The sequence below is a fragment of the Centruroides vittatus genome, unplaced genomic scaffold (assembly GCF_030686945.1).
Source record: "Centruroides vittatus isolate TY-2023 unplaced genomic scaffold, ASM3068694v2 contig_728, whole genome shotgun sequence".
Lineage (NCBI taxonomy): Eukaryota > Metazoa > Arthropoda > Arachnida > Scorpiones > Buthidae > Centruroides > Centruroides vittatus.
In genome coordinates, this window is record NW_027122465.1 from 517271 (window position 1) to 541999 (window position 24729).

General features: G+C 28.4%; 2 protein-coding genes across 5 annotated transcripts in view; one reads left to right on the top strand and one right to left on the bottom strand.

The window, feature by feature from the left end:
* The window catches only part of CalpC (calpain-C), a 33013-nt gene extending 25115 nt beyond the window's left edge, over positions 1-7898 (top strand). For both annotated transcript variants that reach the window (XM_067277077.1, XM_067277078.1), the window contains 4 exons: positions 2731-2809; positions 2878-2994; positions 3838-3896; positions 7840-7898. In XM_067277077.1, coding sequence (XP_067133178.1) covers positions 2731-2809; positions 2878-2994; positions 3838-3896; positions 7840-7866 — 282 coding nt within the window. In that variant the 3' untranslated portion in view covers positions 7867-7898. The remainder of the gene's footprint in view (positions 1-2730; positions 2810-2877; positions 2995-3837; positions 3897-7839) is intronic.
* Positions 7899-8075: 177 nt separating this feature from the next.
* On the bottom strand, positions 8076-24327 carry LOC136980884 (beta-1,4-N-acetylgalactosaminyltransferase bre-4-like). 3 transcript variants are annotated; one of them, XM_067277090.1, is made up of 7 exons: positions 24266-24327; positions 20570-20853; positions 19712-19947; positions 12417-12604; positions 8587-8709; positions 8418-8513; positions 8076-8354 (listed from the first exon to the last, which is right to left on the bottom strand). In XM_067277090.1, exons 2-7 carry the CDS (start codon positions 20826-20828, stop codon positions 8228-8230), a joined length of 1029 nt encoding a protein of 342 aa, XP_067133191.1. In that variant the 5' UTR covers positions 20829-20853; positions 24266-24327; the 3' UTR covers positions 8076-8227. The 3 variants fall into 3 exon arrangements, with proteins under 3 accessions (XP_067133191.1, XP_067133192.1, XP_067133193.1); XM_067277091.1 differs by having other exon boundaries at positions 24262-24278; XM_067277092.1 differs by lacking the exon at positions 24266-24327 and adding an exon at positions 22780-22986.
* Positions 24328-24729: the final 402 nt, after the last annotated feature.

Below are 24729 nucleotides of genomic sequence, written 5' to 3' on the forward strand. Positions count from 1 at the left end.
TCAATTGATTTAAATTCAGACTAGGTTTATATATATAAAAAAAAAGCCTTTTTTCTTATAAAAAATTTTATTGTTATGATTTTGAAATTTTATTTCAATACATCTTTCTTAATTTGTATAAATAATTCATAAATTTTGAACATTTGTCTAGATTTCAAAAGTGAGATATTTTTTTAAAGATGCAGTTTATTTGTAAACAAAAACCTTTGGTCTTAAGTGTTAGACTAATCCACTCTCAAATGAATTACTTTCAAACATACATGATTCACATTTAACTTTTATTTTTTTATGAAAATTTATTATGACTATATTTTTTAACAATGCAAAATAATTGCTTAAGACACAATAAAGTGCTATAATTCACACACTTGGTTTTTCTCATCTTTTATTTAGTTGATAAGTGTTAAAATATACATGTTTCGGGCTCCTAAGCCCCTCTTCAGTCAACTAAAATAAAAATAAATAAAAAAATACACATGTATTTTTTTATATATGTGTTGTATACTCTTTTGATATTTCAGTTGACTGAAGAGGGGCTTAGGAGCCAGAAATGTGTATATTTTAACACATATCAACTAAATAAAAGATAAGAAAAACTACCAAGTGTGTGAATTATAGCACTTTATTGTGTCCTAAGCAGTAATGAAGTTTACAGCACAGTTTCAGATTAAATAATTTATTTTGCATTTCTTTTAGTAAACTCTTTTTAATAGATAAATATCAACATTTGTCACTAAGTGCTTTTGTAAAAAAGTATTAGACCACTGAAAGTTTATCATTGGAAAAAGTCAGTATTAGATGCAAAATCTCTTAATATAAAAACATACTCAATCTGAGTTTTGTATGTGCATATCCTTCAAGTAAATCTTGGGAGGAGAACATTTAAAGTGGTTAAATAAAATGAACTATCTTCAGATATTAGAGAGAGGATTATTATTATTATTATTCTTAAAAAAACATCATTTAAATCACAGACAAATAGCAGAACAATTTAATATAAACAAAACTCTATGCAATTTGATTTTAAAAAATTGGTAAAATAATGGGAGGACATCCAAGACAACCCAAGATAGAGAACTTTGCAAGAAAAATCCAGGTGGTAATGCTTCTGAGCTGTTATAGAAGTGGGGAAAATTTTGTACAGACATCTTCATTCAATGGAATATGTATCCATAAAAGTTAAAACAGTTTATCATCTCAGCCCAAGCCAGGAAACTCAAGCAGGGAAAAGACCATACATAAACTGTGGAATGTAGATTATTGGAAACAGGTAATATTTTCAGACAAAAGCAGAGTATTTGTTTTATGTATTTGATTATGTATTATAGCTGATGATGTATTGGATTTGACAATAATGTTGGGTAAAGAGTCAAATGCAAATTGGATGAAAAATTTAAAACAATACTTGAAGTCCTCAGTTAAATTTTATCAAGAAGTGATGATATGAGCTGCTTGGGAAGTTTTGGAACAGATGTCATTATGTATTTTGAATGGAACTATGAACTCAGATATTTATGTTCTTGAGCAAAAGTTATTGCCAAAAATTGAAGACCATTATTTTCCAGCAAGATAATGCGATCTACCATAAATCAAAACATTAATAAATGTTTAAAGGAAAAGAATGTTATGATCCTCTATTGTCCTGCTAACAATCCTGACATTAGTCCTAACATGTTTTTATATTAGGTCACCGTGGAAAATTCTGAAGGAAAAAGTAAAGTAAAAAATCAAATACACTGACTGAGCTGAATGAAGCCATTACATCAAACTGGAATGAAATTCCTTCAAATGCTGGTTTGAAACTTATTGAACAAATGCCAAGGCATACTAACATCCTATCAACACCAAAGGAGGCTCAACAAGATATTGATTTTTAAACTTTGTCAAAAACAAGTGGTTTAATACTTTTTACCTGACATGCTTTTGTAAAAATATCAATATTTATTTATGAAAAAGTTTTTAATTTATTATGCATTATTAGAAAGTTATTATAACTTTTATTTTTTTTTAGGACATATAATACTTAAGTTTTCAATTTGTTTAAATGAAGCATGTATGTTTGAAAGCAATGTATCTGAGACAGGTGATGTAATACTTACAGCTGTGGTTATACTGTAGATTTTCATTTAATAACAAATATATATAAATTAAGTATTTTATAAAATATAGTAGGATCTTATTTTACACAGGACTGATATGTGTGGATTTATGTTAACTCACTCCTAGTGTTACTAAATCTGACTCCAAGTTAAAAAAACTTCTGGCAATCTGAATGCTACTCATTGTGATGAATATCCTGGTTTGAATGTATTTTTCTTTAGTTGTGTATTTCATACAGAATAATAAAATTTTATTCTGTATATTCAGAAGCATGGATTAAGATGTTATTTGTTACAGTAAATACATATTTCTGTTAATTGTAAATAATTATATATGTTATTTAAGTATCTGTAAATTATCTGAGACTCTTTGGGGTAAAGCACAAATTTATACAAAATTCCTATATAAAAAAAGACCATACAATACTAATTTTGAAGATCATATAAGTTATTGGTAATTTAAATCAATTTCTTTCAGTAATTTATATGAAGATTAAAACGTTAATCATTTTAGTATTAAATATATATGACAAACAATATATCTGATTGGAATTATATTCCTTAAGTTTTTTATATTATATTAATGAAGATAAACTGTAAACTAATTTAAAATTATTATTTTATTTCACAGAATACTTTTGGAAATCACACAAAAGGAACTTCGGGTATATTAAGAGCAGAAAAATTAAAAGATGCTTTAATTGATATTGGTAAGAATTCTTATGATTTGGTATTTTTTTCTTGTTAATGCTTAACAGTTTCATTAACATAAATATAGGATTTCAATTAAATGTGGAAACATTATCCTTACTGGCATTACGTTATATGAGAAAAGATGGAACACTAAGATTTGGAGATTTTGTGTCCTGCATTCTTCATCTTACAGTGGCATTTAGTAAGTTATTTATATACATTAATAAAAGAGTATTATACTAAATTAAAATTAGTTCTATTCTAAGAGAATAATATTTTTTACTTTGCATTTCTAATAATAGTGAAAGTATTGTTTACTTTTTTTTTACTTAATAATATATTTTAATAACTTAAGCTTATAAGAACTTGTATGCTAAAAATTTTTCTGTACCTAATCTAAAAATATGTTAAAGTTTAAACAGATAACCAGCCTTTGGAATTTTTCAATAAACAAATTTTGGTTTTACATACTTTTTCAAAACACTTAATCATTTTGTGTATTATTTACATTTCTTCCTTTAAAAAAGCAGAAACTCCCAATTAAAAGTTTTAAAGTTTTTCAATATTTATTGTCTAATAACTCATATAAAGCCACCACATTTAAAGTATAATGTTCTTTTTATTAGGCTGTAATTTTCAAATTGCAGCCTAATAAACATTTCCACTGTTGTCTGTCTATCTGTTCTTTGTTAATCTCAAGAATGTATTTAAACAGATGAAAATTGAGACCAGATATAGCAAGCTTAGATTGGAGGCCATAATTAACTATATATGAACTTTCAGTCTGAACCAGGAGGTCATGCAATTTCAATTCAAAAGTTTCTCAAGAACAGAGTTAGATACATGAAAATTGAGACCAGATATGGAAAGCTTATTTTAAAATTAAAATATGATTGCAACAATGTTGGGCTGAAATGTTTAATGTCACAATAAGTAATTTCTTATGGATAATTTTTGCCATTTTTGCGTATTAATTTTGAAAATAAAGTATAACAAAAGAAAACAGTACTATTATACTTAATAAATTGCATTTATTTTTTTAAAGCAACTTTTGAAAAAAAGGATCCTTTACTGAATGGACATGTGAAGCTGAATTTATCAGAGGCAAGTAGATTAAAAATGTATAAAAAGTAAATTTTATTTGTTATTGACTAGCAAAATTCTTTAAATATTAAAAGATTATGTAATTTTTTAGTATTAATTTTGCAAGTGTTAGTTAGAATTCCTTAATAGAACATTTTATTCAAAATATATTATCCAATCAAATATGTCTATTAAATGTAACAATGGTTGGACTTCACACTGATCATTGAATAAGCAAGAGACCAGAAAATTAACATATGGGCGTTAAACTATATGCAAATATTGCTATAAATACTAGCGTTTTTGACAAAACTATTTCCGTTTTTGTCAGGCAGATAATAACGGTTAAAATCCTTTTTCAAACCAAAAATTTTTTGAATTAAGCTAATGGCATTAGAGCTTTGGAACAAGACCAATGATGGAACTGAACATAAAGAAATTTAAACATATGCACGTGGTGACAAAGTGCATGCGCTATAATATGCTGAGATGTGGAGCTAGAGGCAATGCCTTAATCTGTTATATAAGTTGACCCACGTAGGAGGCAAATCAAGCCTGGGAGTGTTACACGGATTTAGTGCAGCGGTAAGGAAGGCCTCCCAAAAAAACACTATGCTCCTGTTATTACAATGCCTGAGCATCACCACCTGGTCCCACAGCGGGATGTATTGGTGCTACAATGCCATTCTTGCTAGCTTGGTATCACACTTGCCTGTCCTGATGGAATGCTGATGTTCGGAAATGCGACAAGCCAACATTTTAGTTGTCGCTCCCATTGGAGTAGCCAGGGTTTTGTTATGGGGGCCTAGTAGAGGCTGTAATTTTCTGGGGAGGGGCACCAGGTTAACTGGAGGGGCGTGCCTACCCATGCCCCTTCCTGGCTACGCCCATGGTCGCTCCAACGTAGTGGGTGTGAATACCGGATGTTGTATTTTCCTTTAGGATAGAGTAAACTCCAGACCTCTCTAGTATGGAAGTAGCATCCCTGTCAAAACTTTTCGGTTCAAAAAAGGATTTTAACTGTTATTATCAGCCTGACGAAGATGGAAATAGTTTCGTCGAAAGCGCTAGTATTTATAGCAATATTTGCACATAGTTTAACGCCCGTATGTTAATTTTCTGGTCTCTTGCTTATGTCTATTAAAATGTATCTATGTTTTGAATTAGTTTTACGGAATTTAAAAAGAATTCTCATAAGATACATTTTTTTTGACATAATTCGTAATTAATATTAAAAGGAATAGCTATAAGAGTTTGCAAAAAATAATAAATTAATATCTACGAAAAACTTCTTTGGATACTACACTTGCATTAAATAAACACACCTTGGAAAAAACCTTAGAACGCAGTGTTACAATTTTGATCCAATATTTTCAGTGGTTTTTATCGATCATCTTCAGGATAAAAAATAGCAATTGAATGACATGTTCTGTTTGTTTTGAATGAAAACCATCATTCAATTGCTATTTTTTTATCCTGAAGAAGATTGATAAAAAAATTACTGAAAATATTAGAAGATTAAAAAGTTTTTTGCATTCTAAAGTGTGATTACCTACATAAAATTCAAAACAGTAAATAATTTTTGTTATAATCTTAAAGTTTACAATAATCTAAAATTTTATTTTTGATAACATTTTAAATTACTTACTTGCTACCAAATTTTCAAACCATTTCCATTCAAGCATTGCTTAATTTGTATCCATTTTCCTAACATTAAGATAAAAGTTTTCTGACTGTTTTTTCTTGTTTGGCAAAGCCAAATTTTTATTGGTGATGATATTGCTATAATCTTTTAATTGCATTGTTAGTAAAAATATATTGTTTTAAATTAAAGATAAAAAAAAACATTATTATTACATTTCTTACTCAAATTTAGCTGTTATTTGTGTTTACTAAAAAATTTCTAAAAACAAAACAACGTTGTCAAGTAAAGAACAGAAATAATAGCTTATAAAATTCAATTTATAATGATCACTTAAGATACAATGAAATTTTCTGGTTTAGAACAAATTAACATATTTCTGTTACACACTAATAGAATATAGATTTCCATTTTAAAAAGCTATGTAATTATATGTTAATGTAAGAAATTACTAATTTCTTAAATTTATATTTCAAAATTCATGAATAAATTTGAGTTATGTACTAATGACAGTTGTAATAAGGAAGTTTTGCCTCTTACAGGTTTTGCTATATGTAAGTTAGGAAAAATCAAATGCAATAAAACTTTGATTTAATGAACCTTGGATTTAACAAACATTTGAAAATTAATACCCTGTTCATTTTAAAATACTTTTTATATGTAGTTGAATTAACAGATTATTTTTTTTCAAATCAATGAATCATGCTTTTAAAGTGTATTTTCCAAAAAAAATGTTTGTTTTATTCATTTAAATTTAAACTGCATACTTGTTTATTACAGTCTCAGAACTATAGTGAGTATATAAGCAATAATGCATATATAAAACTTTTCTGTGAAATTAAACTTGTCATATATACTTCAGTAGATACATTTGTGCAATTAAAATTAAGTAAGAACAGATAAAAAACTGACAAATTACTTAGTTTCATACATGCATTTGGAAAACCTACTTTATTATATAATGGACTTTCAGCTTTAACAGATACCCCTCACTGAAATTAGTCCATTAAATTGAGGTTTTACTATATTTGCCAAACAAGTGATATGCACTTGATGTAACTAATAATGGATTTAACTAAACATGGTATCAAATGAAAGATAAGAATCACATACTAAAATATTAAATGAGTTATAGCTTGTTAAAGTTTTTGTGATTAGCTTACTCAAAGATTAATTCATTCAATACGTATGTGGAATTATATGGCGTAATCACCATTTTGTACACTAGTTCTGTGAAAAAAGACATTTAGTACATCCTAAACTCAGTTCTAGAACTTACTGCACTGAAATTATATGAAAAACATCAACAAGTGTGAAAATGCAAATAGTTGACAAGGAACATTTACTAATTATCATTGTTGTTGTGTGGATATCTATTTCTATTGAAAGTCTGGATAGTTTCCTAATGATACTTTACATAAATGAGGTTTTGGTTAGAGCCAGGCCTGGACTTTATGTGGGCTGTTCCTTGAAACAATTAGGCTAGACATTTCCTTGGAATCATTATGTAACATTGGAATTGCTTAGTCTGTTGGATTAGACTGTCCCTGGACACCTTACCCCTCCCGATTTGATCTCCCTTATTAACTCTTAACCCATGTCTGAGCCACACCAAATTTTTCAAGCTTATTCTCTGGGACTCTGAGAAAAATATAGAATATCATAAAATCCAAAACCCCATTCTTCCCAATTTGACCTTCTCGACGCTTTGTGATAAACATAACAGTTGTAAGCTAAATAAACCAAATTTGTAATATGGTTTCCATTTTAACGTTTAGTCATTTTCTTGTTTGGATGGGCAATGCCAGACAAATCTTGTGGTTACTAATAAAACAAATAATTACGAACTATAATAAAAATATGAATTTTTAAAATATCTTTGTAACTTTGATTATTCCTAAAAACCTGTGGAGCATTTTCATTAGTTCAAGTTGAAATCCAGATAAAGAATTCATCGTTCTGTGGAAAGTTGTATTTGTAAAAGTACAGAATGAATGCATTAATAGTTCCTACCAGAATTGTCTTGACACTTGGTGTGGAACTGTTCCTCCAGAACTACCACCCCTAATTTCAATAAATATAGTAGATACTTTTTATCAAGCTTCAACCAAGACATGTTTACTATTTCAAAATGTGACCATACTATATTCTTGTTTAAACTGGAGAGTAATTAGAGTACTGTGCAGTTCTGACTTTTTACAGATTGTACTATATATAATGTGAATATTTCAATTATCTTGATTTATGGATAATTCTGGTATAAATATAAAATTTTAGAATTCGTAATACAATTATAACTTATTACATTTTTTTTTTTTCTAGTGGCTTAAAGCATCTTTACAAAGTTAATGTACTTGGACAAAGTATATATGCCATTAATGTTATACCATCGTGTTTCATTGTACAAAATATTATCAACTGTGAATTTCACTGCAGTTTATTATATTTATATAATTCAAAAACTTCTATTTATTTATTGTAATGAAGAAATTGTTTAGAAAATAGTAAATTAACAACAGAATGTTGAAAACTAATGCAAAAGTTTTGTAATCTGTATGTAACATATTTTATTAATTTATTCAAAGAAAATATATGCACAAAAGTATGTATCATCATCATCATTTCATTCTTGTAAAAATTTTATCTGTAAATAAAATAATATATTTTTTACATTAGACTTCAAGAATTATCATTAACACATTAGCAAATGTCAAGGTTTGACATCTACTACTATCCTTGTATAAAGATTTTTCAATTCTAATTTTAAAACTTTATAATGCAAACTATTTAATCCATCATTTTCAAATCTTTCTTTTCCATATTTTAAAAGATTAAACCTGTAAAAATTAAGTATTAGTATAATTTTCCTTAATTGTGTAGTAATGCATAAAATAACATACCTTTCAGGATTGGGAACTGCCTTATTATGAAAAATCATTGTAAACTGAGATATTTTTGGTTCCCATCTAGTAATTTCTAATTCCTTTGATTTTAATCTAAAATACAATTATAAGGTATTAGTCTTTTTTATAAAAATAATAAAATTAACATACAAAAAAGTTACCTAACCTATCAGCCAAATCATCATCTTCTCCTCCCCATCCAAAGAAATTATTACTGTAGCCATTTATTTTAATAAATTGTTCTTTACTGAATGCAACAACACCTCCAAATATATCTTTGTAAGGAAGTCTAAATTTGTAAAAACATTTTTATTTACAGATGAATCATTTGTTACAAATAATAATACTAAATTAGTTAAACTGGACAAAAATAAATAAAACAATCTTTGTGAACACTAAATTAATATTTTCATATTGACTATATCCATCTTCAAAGAATGTATTAATTATAGACAAATTTCAACTGAAATGAAAATTTTATTGCCCAAGAGTCACAACTTATTTTCTTACCCAGTATAATGAATCTACACCTCTCTCTGTTGGAAAAAAAAACTTAAAAATAGTTTCTAGAAGTTATGAATATTAGCACAGATATACATATATATCTTAAATGAGTTTTTCAAATAAATTCTGAACTAAAATTGATGTTATAGAACACAAATTAGTGGCCATCAAAGAAGTCTTTACACATTCATCTTTTGCAATAGACAGAGTTGAAATTTCAGTTTACGAGAAATATTGCTAGAAGTCATGGTTTACTTAGAGATATTGATATTGATATTATTAATTAAAGCAACACAAGTAAAGTTGGAATGAAAATCAATAATGAATCAAGATAATCCAAGGGAGAGGGATACACAGCAAGTACTAGTGATTACAGGAAAGTGTATGGCTGGGTTGGTTGCATTATATACTTACTCTAGGAATAAGATTCTGCATGGTAATGATCATCATTTGTAGTGATAAGAACAGCATAGGGATATTATATAAGTCATATATACAGTCATATGTATATATGACTTATATAACATATAAACAGGAAGCATCCTTCCTGTTTAGTTTTAGAACTTTTAATTTACAGGATCCACTATATGATTGCTACAAACATGGGTAAAAAAAAACTCAATCTGTCAGTCAGTTCAATGTGAGAACACCACATCCATTGCACAGTGAGTTTGTGATAAAAAACAAGCACGGTTTGGGACAAACTACCACCAATTAAAGAGTATCAGGAAGGATCTCCAATAAGAGGGTTGGAACAAATCTACATACATTACATACCTGAATACCTAAAGGTAGGCTTACCAGATGTTCCACTTTGACCGAGACTGTCCTGGTTTGATGATGTGGTCCATGCATCCTGGTCAGTTTGTCATTTTGTCCCAGTTATTTGTGTGAGGACCGGGTTTAACCCGGCCCAAAATCTTTTTTTGTTCAAACCCCCTCATGGGAAATTGTAGAAAAAGTCGAAATTCAAAGGATGTTCAGCCTTCCGCCGCCGGAAAGCACTTCCTTTCTCTCTGGATCCAAACTCTTAGTCACGGAGATCGAATCATCAGCGACTCGCCATCTATCGCGATTGGTGATCGAAGATAATGTGACCTGTAGTATATAAGGGGTAAAAGGCTGATAACGGGGTCGCTGAAGGTCCAAATAAGACGCACGTCCTGTCTGATCTGAATCGAGAATCGAGGGCCGAAACCCGAGAACTCCGAAGCCTGCCGACGACGAACCGCCACGACCAATCCTCCTGCCAACCTCAACGACCGGAGAAAGACCGATCCTCTTGCTTATCCACACAATTACTCCAGCCAATACATCCTAGGAAGAGGTATGACCCCGAAATTTGTAAATTCTCTCTCTCTCCTGCAGTTAGGAACCGGACACGTTAGAGTAGAGCTATTCGCTGTAGTTAGTTTGTCTGTTTAAATAAATCGTTATTTGTTTTCACCATGGTTCCATTTATTCGAATATCGCCTTAAACTTATTGACGAACCCACACGTTTCCTCCACTTGACCTGACAAATAATTACCCAATCCCGACAAGTCAGGATATCATTAAATTTTAGCCATCCGCGACAGTGGGGTGGGTCTTGCCGACCTGTTCGCCGAAAAAAAAGGAGGTACGACTCCGTCCTACCTCCCAGCGTTCCCACATTTGGTAAAATTTTAAAAGTGTCGAATATACAAGAAGTAAAAATAGTGCTGCCTCAAGCAAAATGGCAATTTGGCAACTAAAATGCCTTCTCTGTTACACTCATTGTTGCCAATCTGAATATTTTATCTAGATCTAAGTACAGTACTTTTAATATTGTCTAGATGTTTTCTTCCAAAATTTATAGTATGTGCCATATTGAATTTAGATGTTTTATTTTTTCATCCATATATTTTTATTTCATTTTTTAGATATTTGTTTCAATTACAGTTAACAACACTGAAAATTACACTGACCACATCATTGTTGTGCATGTCCTATCTTAGCAGAGTTCAAATTGCTAGTTGGCATTTTCAATTATTTCGTACTGTACATTAAGTTAATTTAATCTCTAAAATGCCAAAAAGAAGCTGTATGTTTACTGATGAAATAAAAACTGATTATCCATTTTTGAATAAAGTTTGTGATCGTATTGACAGTGAAGTGTGAACTGTGCTTTTCAGAATTTTCAGTAACTCAGTGGGCATTCGAATATTAAAAATTACTTGAAATGTGTGAAACATAAGGCAAGCCTAGTAGCAGCGGAAGGAACTTCCTCAAATATATTGTTATATTTTACAGGTACAGATTTAAGTAACAAAGAATTTTTAAATAAAGTTTACACTAATGATAAATATTAATAACTTCTTAATAATAAGATATGTTCAGTTGAGTTATTAAAAATTTCTTTTAACTCATTTTTGTTTCTTGTTAACTTCTTTATTTAGCCTTTTCAATCATAGATGCTTATCCCAGTACATTTTATTTTCTGTATAGCATTTTCTCAAAATTGTCCTGGTTTGGGAAAAATATATTATGGTAAGCCTACCTAAAGGTGATAAATACAAATGACACAGTAAACCTCAGCTATTGCTGGAAATCAGTACTGAATAATGCAAACAAACATCACTCAGTTAATTTATAGGATAACAACATATCTATCTTAATATCATTCTTAATTAGTAAGATTAATATGGTTTTTCTTAAATAATTGTTTTTTAATTTTTTAGAATTTAATGGCCTGGAGATGTTTGGTTACATACTATTCATAAATTTTAAATCTCTTGTTCTAATTGGGCTGCAATTTGAAAAAAATTGTAGATCTATAAATTCCTATAAGTTGTCTATTTGTCTGTCTGTCTTTCCTTAAAAGACAAGACCAGATATGAAAACCAGAAGTCACGTTATTTCAGTTCAAATCTTAATAGATGACTGGCACAACTCTATTGTTAAAGGAAAAGTATGACATACAGGAACAAGCCACTACTAATTTGCAGTGGAGAGCATATATTTTAAATTAAATAAATTAAAAATATGATCAGAAATTACAGCCTGGCATTGTGACAATGTCACAATAAATAATTACGCATTGTTTTTGCATTCAAAGTTTTGGAAATTTTTAACAAAATTTCAGCTGATATTGATTAAAATATGTCAAAAATGTTTCCATTTACAGTGTTCAATTATGTTAAGACTGATTATTATGCGTCCATAATAAGCAGTCTTATGAAGAATAATGCAAAATATATATTGCTGCTCATTTAAAAATTTTTAAATTCATACATTCTGTTTAATAATCAAAATTAGAAAAAGTACAGAAAAAAAGTATAGTATTTAACTCATGATTTTCAGCTTTTTATAAATTTTATTTCTAAAAGATCTTACTTGCTTTCAATGTGAGAACACAACTTTATTAAAAAAAATTGTTTCTTTCTGATTTTAGTTTTTTTTACTTTAGTATACTTAATTATTTATGTAAAAATCTTTAAAATTCAGCATAAAAATATATAAAATTAACTTACACATATCTGAATGTATCTAATGCAGAACTCATATGACGAGGTTGTTTAGAACAACTGTAAATATGTTGAGGATTTTCAGGTAAAATATCAACATCATGAAAAACAAAACAGCAGTAATCATATAATTTCAGAGCTTCTATAAAACCAATATTAAATAATTTTCCTCTATTAAAATCATGTTTTTCACTCTGAAATAAATATATGTATACAGTAATTAATATGTAATAAATAACAAAAATGAAATATAATTATCTTGTAAAAAAAATTTTATTTACTATACATAAAATGTAAGATATTTATTATATGGGAGTAGGCAGATAAGTAATATGCATATTGAAATATTCAGAAAAAAACTATTTAAAACACTAAAAAGTATAATAAGATTAAACTTAAAAACTTTTTAAAAAAAACCCCAATCAGTTTTTTGTAAATATCTAAAAAAAAAAGATAGTTAATTGTTAAAATACAATCTTCTTTTCTGACTGTTCATCCAAGATAAACTGTTTGATTATTCTTTAGTGTCTATTTTTCAAATAAAAATTAATTTACTTCTCTTCAACGTCTGTATTGTGATAAATGCATTTTGATTCAACAATCCTCATCAGTATCACGTGTTTGACAATTGCTAGATCATTAAAGAACCATATATAAATACAACATATACAATATACATTGTATCTAAGATATTACAAGTTTCAACATTCCGACAATTTGTCATTTTTCATCAATGCCATCTACAATGATGTGCCATTTTGGGGAGACATTTATATCTGTGTTATATTTTATTTATATTATATAGTTTATTACATTTACATTTATTCTTTCAATTTTTTCAGTTATGATAAAATGTTCTTTAATTTTTTATTTTTGGTGTTTCTTTCATATAGTAATATTTTACAATTATTTTTTATTTGATGTATTATATTGAAATATTCAGAAAAAACTATTTAAAACACTAAAAACCTATTATCCACAGTATACTAAACTATTATCCATGGTGACCATTGATGTTTAAGTCTTAATGCCACTAAGTGTTCTTTTATTCTTGTTTTCAACTGTCTTTCTGTTTCTTCAATGTATATTTCAGTATTTCTATTATAATCACATTTCAATTCATATATTACACTGTTTTATTTAATTTTAAACTTAATTTTTTCTTTTTTATTCCTGTAATGTTTAGTTTATTAGTTAATAAAGGAACTAAATTGATGATTGTGTTCTTGTAATCTGCAATTTCTTATGAAAGAAATTGTGGATTACAAAAACACAAGATCACTCTACTAAAGGGCTCCCACAGTTTATAATTTGCTTAGAAATGACAAAGATATGATCAAGAAGGAAGAACAATCTGGGGTATACTAGATACCATATAAAAATGATCAATTAGGTCTGAACAAGGAGTATATAAGTGTCACCACAGAAACCTCAGCAAGAGGCTTAAGGAGCGTATATATGACGTAAATAAAGGGCACTATTCTACAGCACTATTCAGAGTAGCACAAACAGATGGTTCGGTTGCTGAATGGGGTAAGGCTGGGATTGTTAAACTGGTGTAGTTTGAAATACATAAATCTAGATTTACTAGCAAATGTTTAAATTACAAAGATGCCACAGTGTTACCATCAACCTGGAAATATATGATCAAGAATAGCGCAGTAAAATCTAATACGTAATTCACTGTCTGTTGATATAATTCTATGTATTGTGTTAATATATTTGTATTTTATTTTATTTATTTTAATGTGTTCAATTTCACATATTTATACTGTTTGTTACATTTTTGTATATTTGATATTTTGATGAAATGTTAGAATCTTTTTAAATTTGAATTTCTTTTTGCATAATCGTTCGAATATAAAACCATTCTAAAATGTTCCAGAGAATTGAAAATACCTGATGATGGCCTGTTGATCAGGTTGAAAACATTTGTTAAAGTAATAAATGTTGGTTCTCAGCAATATAAGGTGTGTGTGTGTGTCATAGTATTTAAGGAGTCTGAGTATATTTTGAAGTATTACAGTCTTTTTTTTATACATTCTAAACAATAATCTGTAATTTTTTCTTCGTGTGTTAAGATCTAATAAATTTATGCTTTTATTTTCTTATTTTTCTAATTCAAATTTTATATTACGATTTATTTTATTTACTTTCTCTAATAATATCTTCTATCAAGTTCTTATTATATAGTATCACTATGTCATCAGCATAAAAGGTATAGTGCATTATACACATTATATAGATGACAAAATTAATAATATATTTCATTACTATTTCTGCTAATTTCAGTCCAATAATACTGCCCACATTTTTACCCTCTGTTTGCAAATAATAATTTTCTTCATTTAGAAGATAATTGTGAGGCTCTGGACAGGTCCAAACCCTCGCTAAAATTTGCATTAAAATACTTTTTTGGAAAGAGAAAAGAAAATAAACAATGTGAATCCTGAATGCGTCTCTGACACATGTTAGAGAATAGATCAATGTCAGTCTAGAGAGTTCAAACTTTTACTCTGACACTTGTATACAAATGATTGAAGTTAAACTGAATTGGGAAAATTAATGAAAGAAAATAGTCATCTGTATACACAACATTCTAAAATATGAGTGCAGGTTTTGTAGTTTCATCAACATCTCCTGATCAGAGTTGAGAGACGATATCAAGTTGAATACCCAAACAAAGATCAACTTTTCTCATGACCTGATCTGATCTTACTTCTACTCGAAAACAAGGAAAGAGATGAGTTGGGAAATGACGAGAGAGAATTGGAACCAGTCACAGTAAGAAATTTGGGGATAAAATCCTTTAAATACCTCAAATTTCAAGAATAAAAAACACATTTTTACATTACAAAGTGACTCGTGCTCCTCTCTATTTGTTTTGTGTGCCATCATCCTTGACAAAGTTCCGTCATTCCTGTCTTTGCTTCTCCAGTGTCCAGTGAAGTTCTGGCAGTGTCCAGAACTTCACTGGAACCAGCAAACTCTCTTGAAATTTGTCAGAGTGATACTCAATGATAAGAAAGTGTAAGTTCATCTCTTGTATCCAAATAAACGAATTTCAATTGTAAAGGTGCTTGTGTTGGTGTGTCCAACACTACAACCTACATACTGTTCTAAATCCCTCATAAATCTTACAATCCTTACAGCAATTCTTACATAATTATTTTCAAATACAAATTTTATTAAATCTATTTCCAAATCTTCTATTTCTTTTTCTTTATTTAATGCTCCATAGATCATATATCTTGTTATGGATGTGTACAGTACATTGACACTATATTTAATCCTATAAATTTAAAGTAATCTGAACAATTAGGTCTGAACAAGGAGTATGTAGATGTCACCACAGAAACCTCAGCAAGAGGTTTCATATGATAAAAAATTAAGTGAAAAATTGAATAAAGACAGATGTAATATATGAATTGAAATGTGATTGTAATAGAAATATTGGAGTATACATTGGAGAAACAGAAAGACGGTTGAAAACAAGAATAAAAAGAACACATGGCAGCATTAAGACTTAAACTTCAATGGTTGTTGTGGATAATACATCAAACAGAAAATAATTGTAAAATATTACTATATGAAAGAAACACCAAAAATAAAAAATTAAAGAACATTTTATCATAACTGAAAAAATTGCAAGAATAAATGTAAATGTAATAAACTATAATATATAAATAAAATATAACACAGGTATAAATGTGTCTCCAAAATGGCACATCATTGTAGATAGCGTTGATGAAAAATGACAAATTGTTGGAATGTTGAAACTTGTAATATCTTAAATACAATGTATATTGTATATGTTGTATTTATAACAGTTCTTTAATGTACTAGCAATTGCTAAACATGTGATATACTGATGAGGATTGTTGAATCAAACTGCATTTATCAGAATGAAAACATTGAAGAGAAGTAAATTAATTTTTATTTGATTATTCTTTTAGAGTCTATTTTTCAAACAGTTTTATCTCAGATGAAAAGTCAGAAAAGAAAATTATATTTTAACAATAAATTATCTTTCTTTAGAAACTATTTATTTGCAGAAATGAAATAAAACTATAACATTTTGGCTACAACTTGACATATCTATTTTTACATATAGTCACCTTGTTGTTAATACATTTTTCTGAATATAAAACAAGTTTACACATGCCATCAAGGAAGACTTTCGGGGTTCTTTGTCTGAACTATTATGTCACAGCATACTTCAGTTCCTCATCTAAGGTATGAGTAAAATGAGTCTCATACAGATCTCTTTTGAAGGTAAGAAAAACAATCATTCTGTGCCAAATCTAGACTGTAGGATGGAAGCACTAGAACCCTAAATTTAACTTCTCAAGAGCAACAAGTATTGCATAAGCAGTGAGCTTACACTGTCATACAACAACAAAATCTGTAAACTTGACTCCCTAACTCAACACAACTTCCACTGTAGGATTTTTATTGCTTTGACATACAACACTGAATTGATAATATTCCTAGCTTCCAAAAATTCTGACAGGTAAACTCTTTGCAAGTCCCAAAAAAACAGTCAAAAGAATCTTATCGGTAGACAGCAATGATTTGAATTTATTTTAGATAAGGAAAGGAAGCAAGCCTATCTTCCATGTTACATACAAAAATCAAATCAAACATGTAGTAATAATCATATAATACTGCTGGAATTTTATTTGGGTTAATGTAATAATGGCAAATTAATTATGAAGCTATTATAACTAATTTTCCATATAAGATATGCAGTGATCATATGTAAAGAATAGGTGTTCAGAACTTTCTGTAGAAAGAATTTTGGACAAATCTCAATCAAATTTGATATATGGTATTTGAATGTGTGGTGGATGTTTTCTAAAAATTTCAAATTTCAACCACTAGGGCAAAATTTAGCATTGCTGTCCCCTTAATGTGCATATTGCATACATTTTCTAACAATTCTAAATTGAAGAAAAAAGTTTTCAGTATTTTAAATTTTAGTATTCTAAATTTTCTAACAAGTTTCTAGTATGAAAGGAGTTTCAAAACATTCTTCATAGTTCTTTGACAGATGAACAGTCACGATTAGGGATGGCCTGATACCACAAAACTATTAATACTGATATCACAAATAGTTTTAAAGTATTGATACTGGCCAGTATTGACATCATGTATCGAAACTGGAAATCCTGCTGGCTGTTGCTGTTCAGTCTGTTGCATTGCCTTCCAGTTGTTTTTACTGCTGAGAAGGTACACTTACTCCTCTTTTTGTGTGGTGGATACATTCAAAAGAGTGCTATGTACAAAGATTTGTGTAAAAAGTACAGTACATGCATCCAGTAGGAAAATGCTCAATAGGATCCATGATAAAATAAAAAAATAAGCAATTTACAAAAGAAACACAAGCTTTTTTATTCTATTATCATTATTGTTAACATTACTTGTGCATAAATTGTAAACACAAAGAAGCATAGGAAACATAAAATTGACATACAGCATTCTTTGATATACTGTACATATAGTACTGTAATGTAGTTTAAAAAGATAAATTAACTCTTGATTTCAACAAAAAAGTAACTTTTTTAATAATAACACAATTTTAACAAAAAGTTAAATTAAAAAATTTTTTCAAATAACTGTTTTTCCCCCATGTAAAAAAATCAATTGTGTAAAAAGAGGGATAGGTGTACTGTACTCATTACAATGAAGACTGAGTGAGACCCAGAGCAGAAATGAATATTTTTTGCTTACTCCAGGGAATTGAATTCTAGTTCAGAATGAGAATACTTCAGTTTACATTCATAAAATGCCCTATGTACAGTACATAAAAAACACCCCAGATTAAGTCCTGTTAATGGTCTCTGTGAAGACTACTATAATTAGATAGGGGTGAATAAAAAAATCATTGAAGAAGAGATTAGGAAAATGATTTTGCATTTGACTTTTGCCAAACAGTATTTAGTGCCATATCTTTCATTCCATATTTGTAACTAAAATAAAATTATTGCACTTTGTTTCTTAACTCCTGAAATTTGTTAGAAAACTTGATTAATATGCATATTAAGAAGCCAACAATGCCAAATTTGCCCTAGTGTCTGAATTTTTGCAAAAGTAAAATTTTTATTTCTTGAACTGCACACTTGAAAATCAAAACTGTATACTCAGGACAGTATGTATACAAAATTTGGTTCAGATTTACCCAGTTCTTTCTATAGAGAGCTCTAAACACCTACTGTACATAATTATGATCATCTGGTATATACCATGCTGGGGTAAAAGCTAAGTCAGCTGAGTGCAATAGAGGCCACAGGTACATAAATGTTCCCAGTCATGAAAGTGACTTGTATAATTATATCTTCTAAATTAATTAATTTAATATTGAAGATTGGACAGAAATCTAGGTAACAAAATTAGTAACACATCTGCATAATAAAAAGTTACAGGTTTGAGTTCAATTACAAATCAATCTTACTGACAGAATATTCTAAATTAATTTATTTTTAATTATTAAATTTAATACAAGATTGGTGTCTTAACTATCTACCTTTAGTCCATAGGTTTGATTAAAAGCAGGTAATTAAGACTAATTAATTTGCTGCACTATAAGCCCAAATAAAAATCTGGCAATATCATAACTATTCCATGATCTCTCATTTTTCTTCACAGTCAAAATGATAGATCCATGACTCATATCCAGTAATAATATTCAAAAAAATTACTCTCTCTCTTCACAACAGTATTTCAACAATTTTTCACAATACTCCACATATTTTTGTTTTCTGGCTTGATATCCATGGCACTCATCAAGAACAAACTTATGCATAACCAAACAGAGCAAGTTACTCTTTCTTTAGAGATTCCTGGATTACATGCTATCCATTTTTGGGTGATAAACTGATAAAAAAAAAATGACCATTGTATCAATTTGCTTTTAATGATTGTCATTTGTCACTGAAACCAGTCTTCCACTACAAGGTTGGTTGAGTGGAAGCATTACCTGGTTCAAATTTATAAAATTTAACAGCCCAACAATTTACTATCAACCTCGTTTCACTATATACATATTTTATAGTTTAAATTGCTGGCATCATGCTAACTTTTATTCAAGTTGATAGCAGAGAAACAAAACTGATAAATTACTTATTAATTAATAATAATTAATAAATCTTCAAGTTATTCATTTTAAAATTGTTTTAACGTGTCCTTTTAATGTTGAAGTCAACAAAACATAATTTCAAACATTAATGTATTATTATATATGACAACAAATCCAATATAGCAATGTATTATAAAATATTCAGAAAAAAAAAATATATTACCTGTTCAACAATAAATATTCCATAATCTAATAATTGTGCTTGAAGAAACAAATGCATATGTTGTAAAAACAGTTTTAAATGATGTTCTCTGTTTCTGTATGGTACAATAATAGCTACTTTATACAAAGGTTGACAATGTTGAGGATGCCACAATCCTCCAGGTCTTATTTCTAATCTTTTTGCTAAATTCTTTAAAAGGGTTTCATTGACTACTTTCTGAACTTTAGTAAAAGAACCTGTATAAAATAAGTTTTTTATACAAATTAAAAGTATGCTTATAATAATAAATTTATATACAAAGTCAAATTTAATACAAATAAATGAAAACATAAATAAATACTTTCTCTTAGAAAATAAAATAATAAAAAATTCTTTATTATAACAAAGTTAAACTACTATAATTTCACTTTTATTCTAATAAAACCATTTTTGTGAAATTTATTATTATTTAGTGTAAATAATCTAAAAAAATATTGACTAAATGCACTAATCAAAACTTTAATAAGCATTTTCAAATATGAAATGACCTTCTTCAGATTTAAAACAGATTAATATTAGATATGAATTAACATATTATTTTCAAAGATAAAATGAGAACTCTGGAAATATGGAAGCAAATAATAATAATGAGTGGAGTAATAAACAGTATATTTATGAATTATAATTGTCAATACAGATTATTAAGAGAAAGATATTTTGTATAATAGACAGAAAAATATTGCTTATACATATAATACAACATTAGATAGATAACTGAAGAGGGCTACAGAAATAATTGAAAATATAAAATATCAGTATAAATATAAAATATTTAATTATTAAAGTAAAAAGTTATTTTTACTATTGATAACCATTTACCTAAATTATCTGGTATTGATGGACACTGAAGATATGTAGAAGTAGAACTAAAATTAACACATTTAATTAAATCATTCCTAATTTCTGGAAATGTTAAATAATTATATCCTGTTCCTGCAGGTGACCGAAGAGGTAGAAGAATGCAAATGATAATAAATACAATTAAAAATATTGCTATTGGTTTGTCCTTTATGTCAGATAAAAACTTTTGATGAAATCTTCTCAGAAATAATCTAATTTTAATTTGGAACCACATCATCTACTTCATGGTGGGATTTGAAATTCTGTAATTGAAAATAATTATTATTATTATTTAATGTAATTATGAAATAAATTCACATAAAAGAAATGTCTAGTATGAAGTATGAATGTCTTCAAATTTATTGCTGTGAAAAGCTGGCAAGGGCTCTTGCTTTGCTTTTCTGACACTCAAACAAGAGGTTAACAGAAAATGAGAGAATCAATATTAGCAAAAAGAAAAAAAAAACTTTGAACTTATGATCATAAAATCTCTCTTTTTTAATAAAAGATAGCCCTAAATCTTTATTTTGTTTATTTCTGGTGAAATACTTTCTTTACAGTAAATACAATTGAATCAGGTAGTTTGAAAAGAGCATAAGTAATTTGCATGTCATTTTGAAAGAAACTGAAGAACTGTTTAGTACTGATACAAGTGCTAAATAAATAAAAGTAAAGAGGAAGTACTAGCCATTGTATGCTTGTTTCCTCTTCATTCATTACATTTGCAGTGAAATAATAGCACACCACCTACAAAACTATGTAAATTGAAACATTATGTTGAGACAAGCATAATCAATGACTTGTTCCTTTTTAGAAATCAATGTGCTGCAAATCTATTGAAGGAAATGCAAATGGTGCAAGACCCTTACAATCATTTCAATGTCAACTTGTAGCCCTATACATATACTGCAGATCTGATACTTTTAGCTGAAAATAATGGAAATGACAACTTACACCCTTTTCAAACTAACCAATTTAATTTTTAAGTGGTTAGTTTAACAGGAACTGCATTTTTACTTACTGCTTCGAGTTTTGTTCATTAATGAATGCACTTATATATTTCATGTCCTTGGTTTTGGGGATTTTCTGTGATGGGGAATTTGATGGTATCATTTTATCTTGTTCTTCCTCTACTAGTGCCAAGGTTCAGATACAATAAGAACTTAAGTTTCATCTTTGTCTTTCCACTTCTAAAAGGTGGATGTCATCTCTTTGTATCCTTCAGTATCTATTTTTAATGTTATCATAGTAGTAAATGCAATCTTGTTTGAGAATAATTTTAATGCTTTGTTTTAAAGTTGTTTTTATCAGAAATGCTTGCATTTACTTTTTAATTTTCATGTTTAATTATTAAATAACACCAAAAGACATGTTGGCTTTATGTTTTACTTGGCCAGTTTGAGTTATGGAGAGTCCTACATATGGAGATAACTATATTAAAAAAATCAAAAATATTTTTATTCAGACAAAGTATAAAACAGTAGAATAAGGGATTCAATTCTGTGATATATTTAAATCCATAATACTTATTTGAATCATTATTAGAGCTGTATATAAATGCCACGAGTTTAAAAAACAAAACACTAAACTTCAGCACACTGTGACAAAAGAAATCTGCTAACATTTCCATCAAGCAAATAACATAACTTCTAAGCTGCTTGATAATGATACAAGAAAGCTATATTTAGCACACTTTCTGTTAAATTATCAACTTGATGTTATTGGCATACTCATTCAACTGTATTCAAGCTACCGTACTAAACAATGCACCAAAAGGATTCATATACAACTTAATAAACTTAAGCTGATCAGCACCTGCTGCATTTGACTAAGGAGAGACAAAGTCAAGATACTTGAAATTTTATTTGACTTAAGGAGTAGGAAAATATGTTATATTATATAGGGTGTTCACCGGGATCAACAATCCAATTCAACGCAAGGAAGAACTCTAGAAAAAGAGGACTTGAGATCCGAGGTATTATCATAATGTTAAATGTAATGTAATTTTGAAAATACTAGTCAGAGACATGAATACTCACAAGAAAAACTCAAGGACAATTGATTTTTCAAAATCAATTTTATACAGCAAAAGTATTTTGTAAAAATAAATATATTTTAATAAATTTACACCGAATAAATTTGTTACACTGAAGTATTACTACAATTTAAGGAGAACTAGAGAGACTAACTCCTCATGTACGAGATGGTCCCTCTAGTTCTGCTTGAACACGAATGCAGGAGCTGCACAACTTAAAAGATTCCACATAATGTATCTTAAGGTAATTGAAGTTTTTGCCTGATTTTTTTTATACATGTTTATTATTCATTCTTGAAAAGATATATGAAGCTAGTATAAATAGAAACAAATCTATTTAGCAGTGATGTTAAACAAGACGGTAACTTATAAGATTAAGGCGTAAGATATGTTACGACACTGCCTTTTTTAATCTGCAAGAATTTAAAAATTATCCCAAAATTCTACATAAAATATAATTTAAAAATATAAATACATTATAAAGAGAAAACACTTTATTGTGAAAAAATACACACTGTTGAAGCAGTGCAAGTCAAGAAAGTGAATATTGCTGCAATAGACTGTACTCTGTATGGCTAAATTAACAAAAATTATCCTAAAGTACAGATTATTTATGAAACTAAAACAATAGCAAAACTAAAGATATTTGCAATGTTTATTAAATTTTTATAAAAATCGTATGTTTTATTCTTCTCGTTATAATTTGATTTGAAACATTCAAGGAACATCAAACAACTTTCATTTTAGGAAAAATTTATATCAAAGTGCTTGATACTGATACTGTTATAAAATTATTTAAAATGCTAAATAATTAAAAAATAATAATAAGAACAAGGGCCAAGACGAAACGAAGACATTATTACAACAGTCTCGAGACTTAACTTCACTGCAATTTAAGAAACACGATTTTAGCGAATCAATTGGTCGAGTAGTCGATCTAAATCATATATGACATGTCTTTCCAAAGTTTAAATCCTGCTACCTTTGGCCAGAAATTATTATCTACGTGAAAAAGTTTATCTCTTGGTTTAATTACTAATCATATTTTTGATTAAATAATTTTTTCAATGATCTCAAATAAAGCATATTATTATAGACTAGTGTTTTCAGAGTACTTTTTTGCTTCAAAATGCAATTAAAACAGATATATCAAATAAAAATATCAAAGTTAATGGTAATTATTAAAAAAGACACACTAAAAGCTATATATTTGATTCTTTGAAATTCACAATCTGATGTTAAATAAAATGTATTTTCTTATTTAAATGCTGAAGGATTAAATGAATTTTGCCGAAATTCATTTAAAAATGTTCAGAAATTAAAGTAGAAAAGTTTTCACTAGTGTTTTGCATTTTAAACTATTAAACACGTGACTTCTATTCAATTAAAGGCCATTAATTTTAATAAAGATTATATGGTTTGGTTTTTATATTCATAAATAATTATATCAACCACTTCCATTTAGGAATAACCAACAAAAGGTTTACAAAAACACATTGTAATCACGTGTTCTTTACTCATTATCTTAAAACACTAAAAATTAATCAATTTCAAAACGCGCCTTCGGAAATTGTTAAACCCGAAATACGTAAAAGTTTAATACGAGCGTCAAGCATTGTTTTAAGCATTGAAAAACTTACTCTTTAATTCTCTCACCAATTAAAAAACAACCGAAACGTTCGCGTATCAATTAACAAGTAAGCAACACACTCCGACCAATTATCTACTTCTACTTATCTACACTAGATGGCAGCAGTTGCTACGGAATTGATAAAACACGGTGTGACGTCAAATCTCACCTGTTCGTTGTTGAGATTGGATGTATACCGCTATAGAATTACGATATTTAAATTAAATAACTATATTAAAGAAAAAAATGCGGTAAACTATTATATATTAAACATTAAGAAAGATATAATTGATTTGAAAAATGAAAATTTAGATATATGATTTAAAAATTAAATAATGCAAAACGCCTACTGGAAAGAAACGAACGGGAGAAAGGCGTACGCATTGGTTTTGATTCTATTTAATCGGTTTATCGTCGGATGGTATATTATTTTTATGTAAGTCCGATTTTTCCAAAGTAATTTAAGCTAGATGA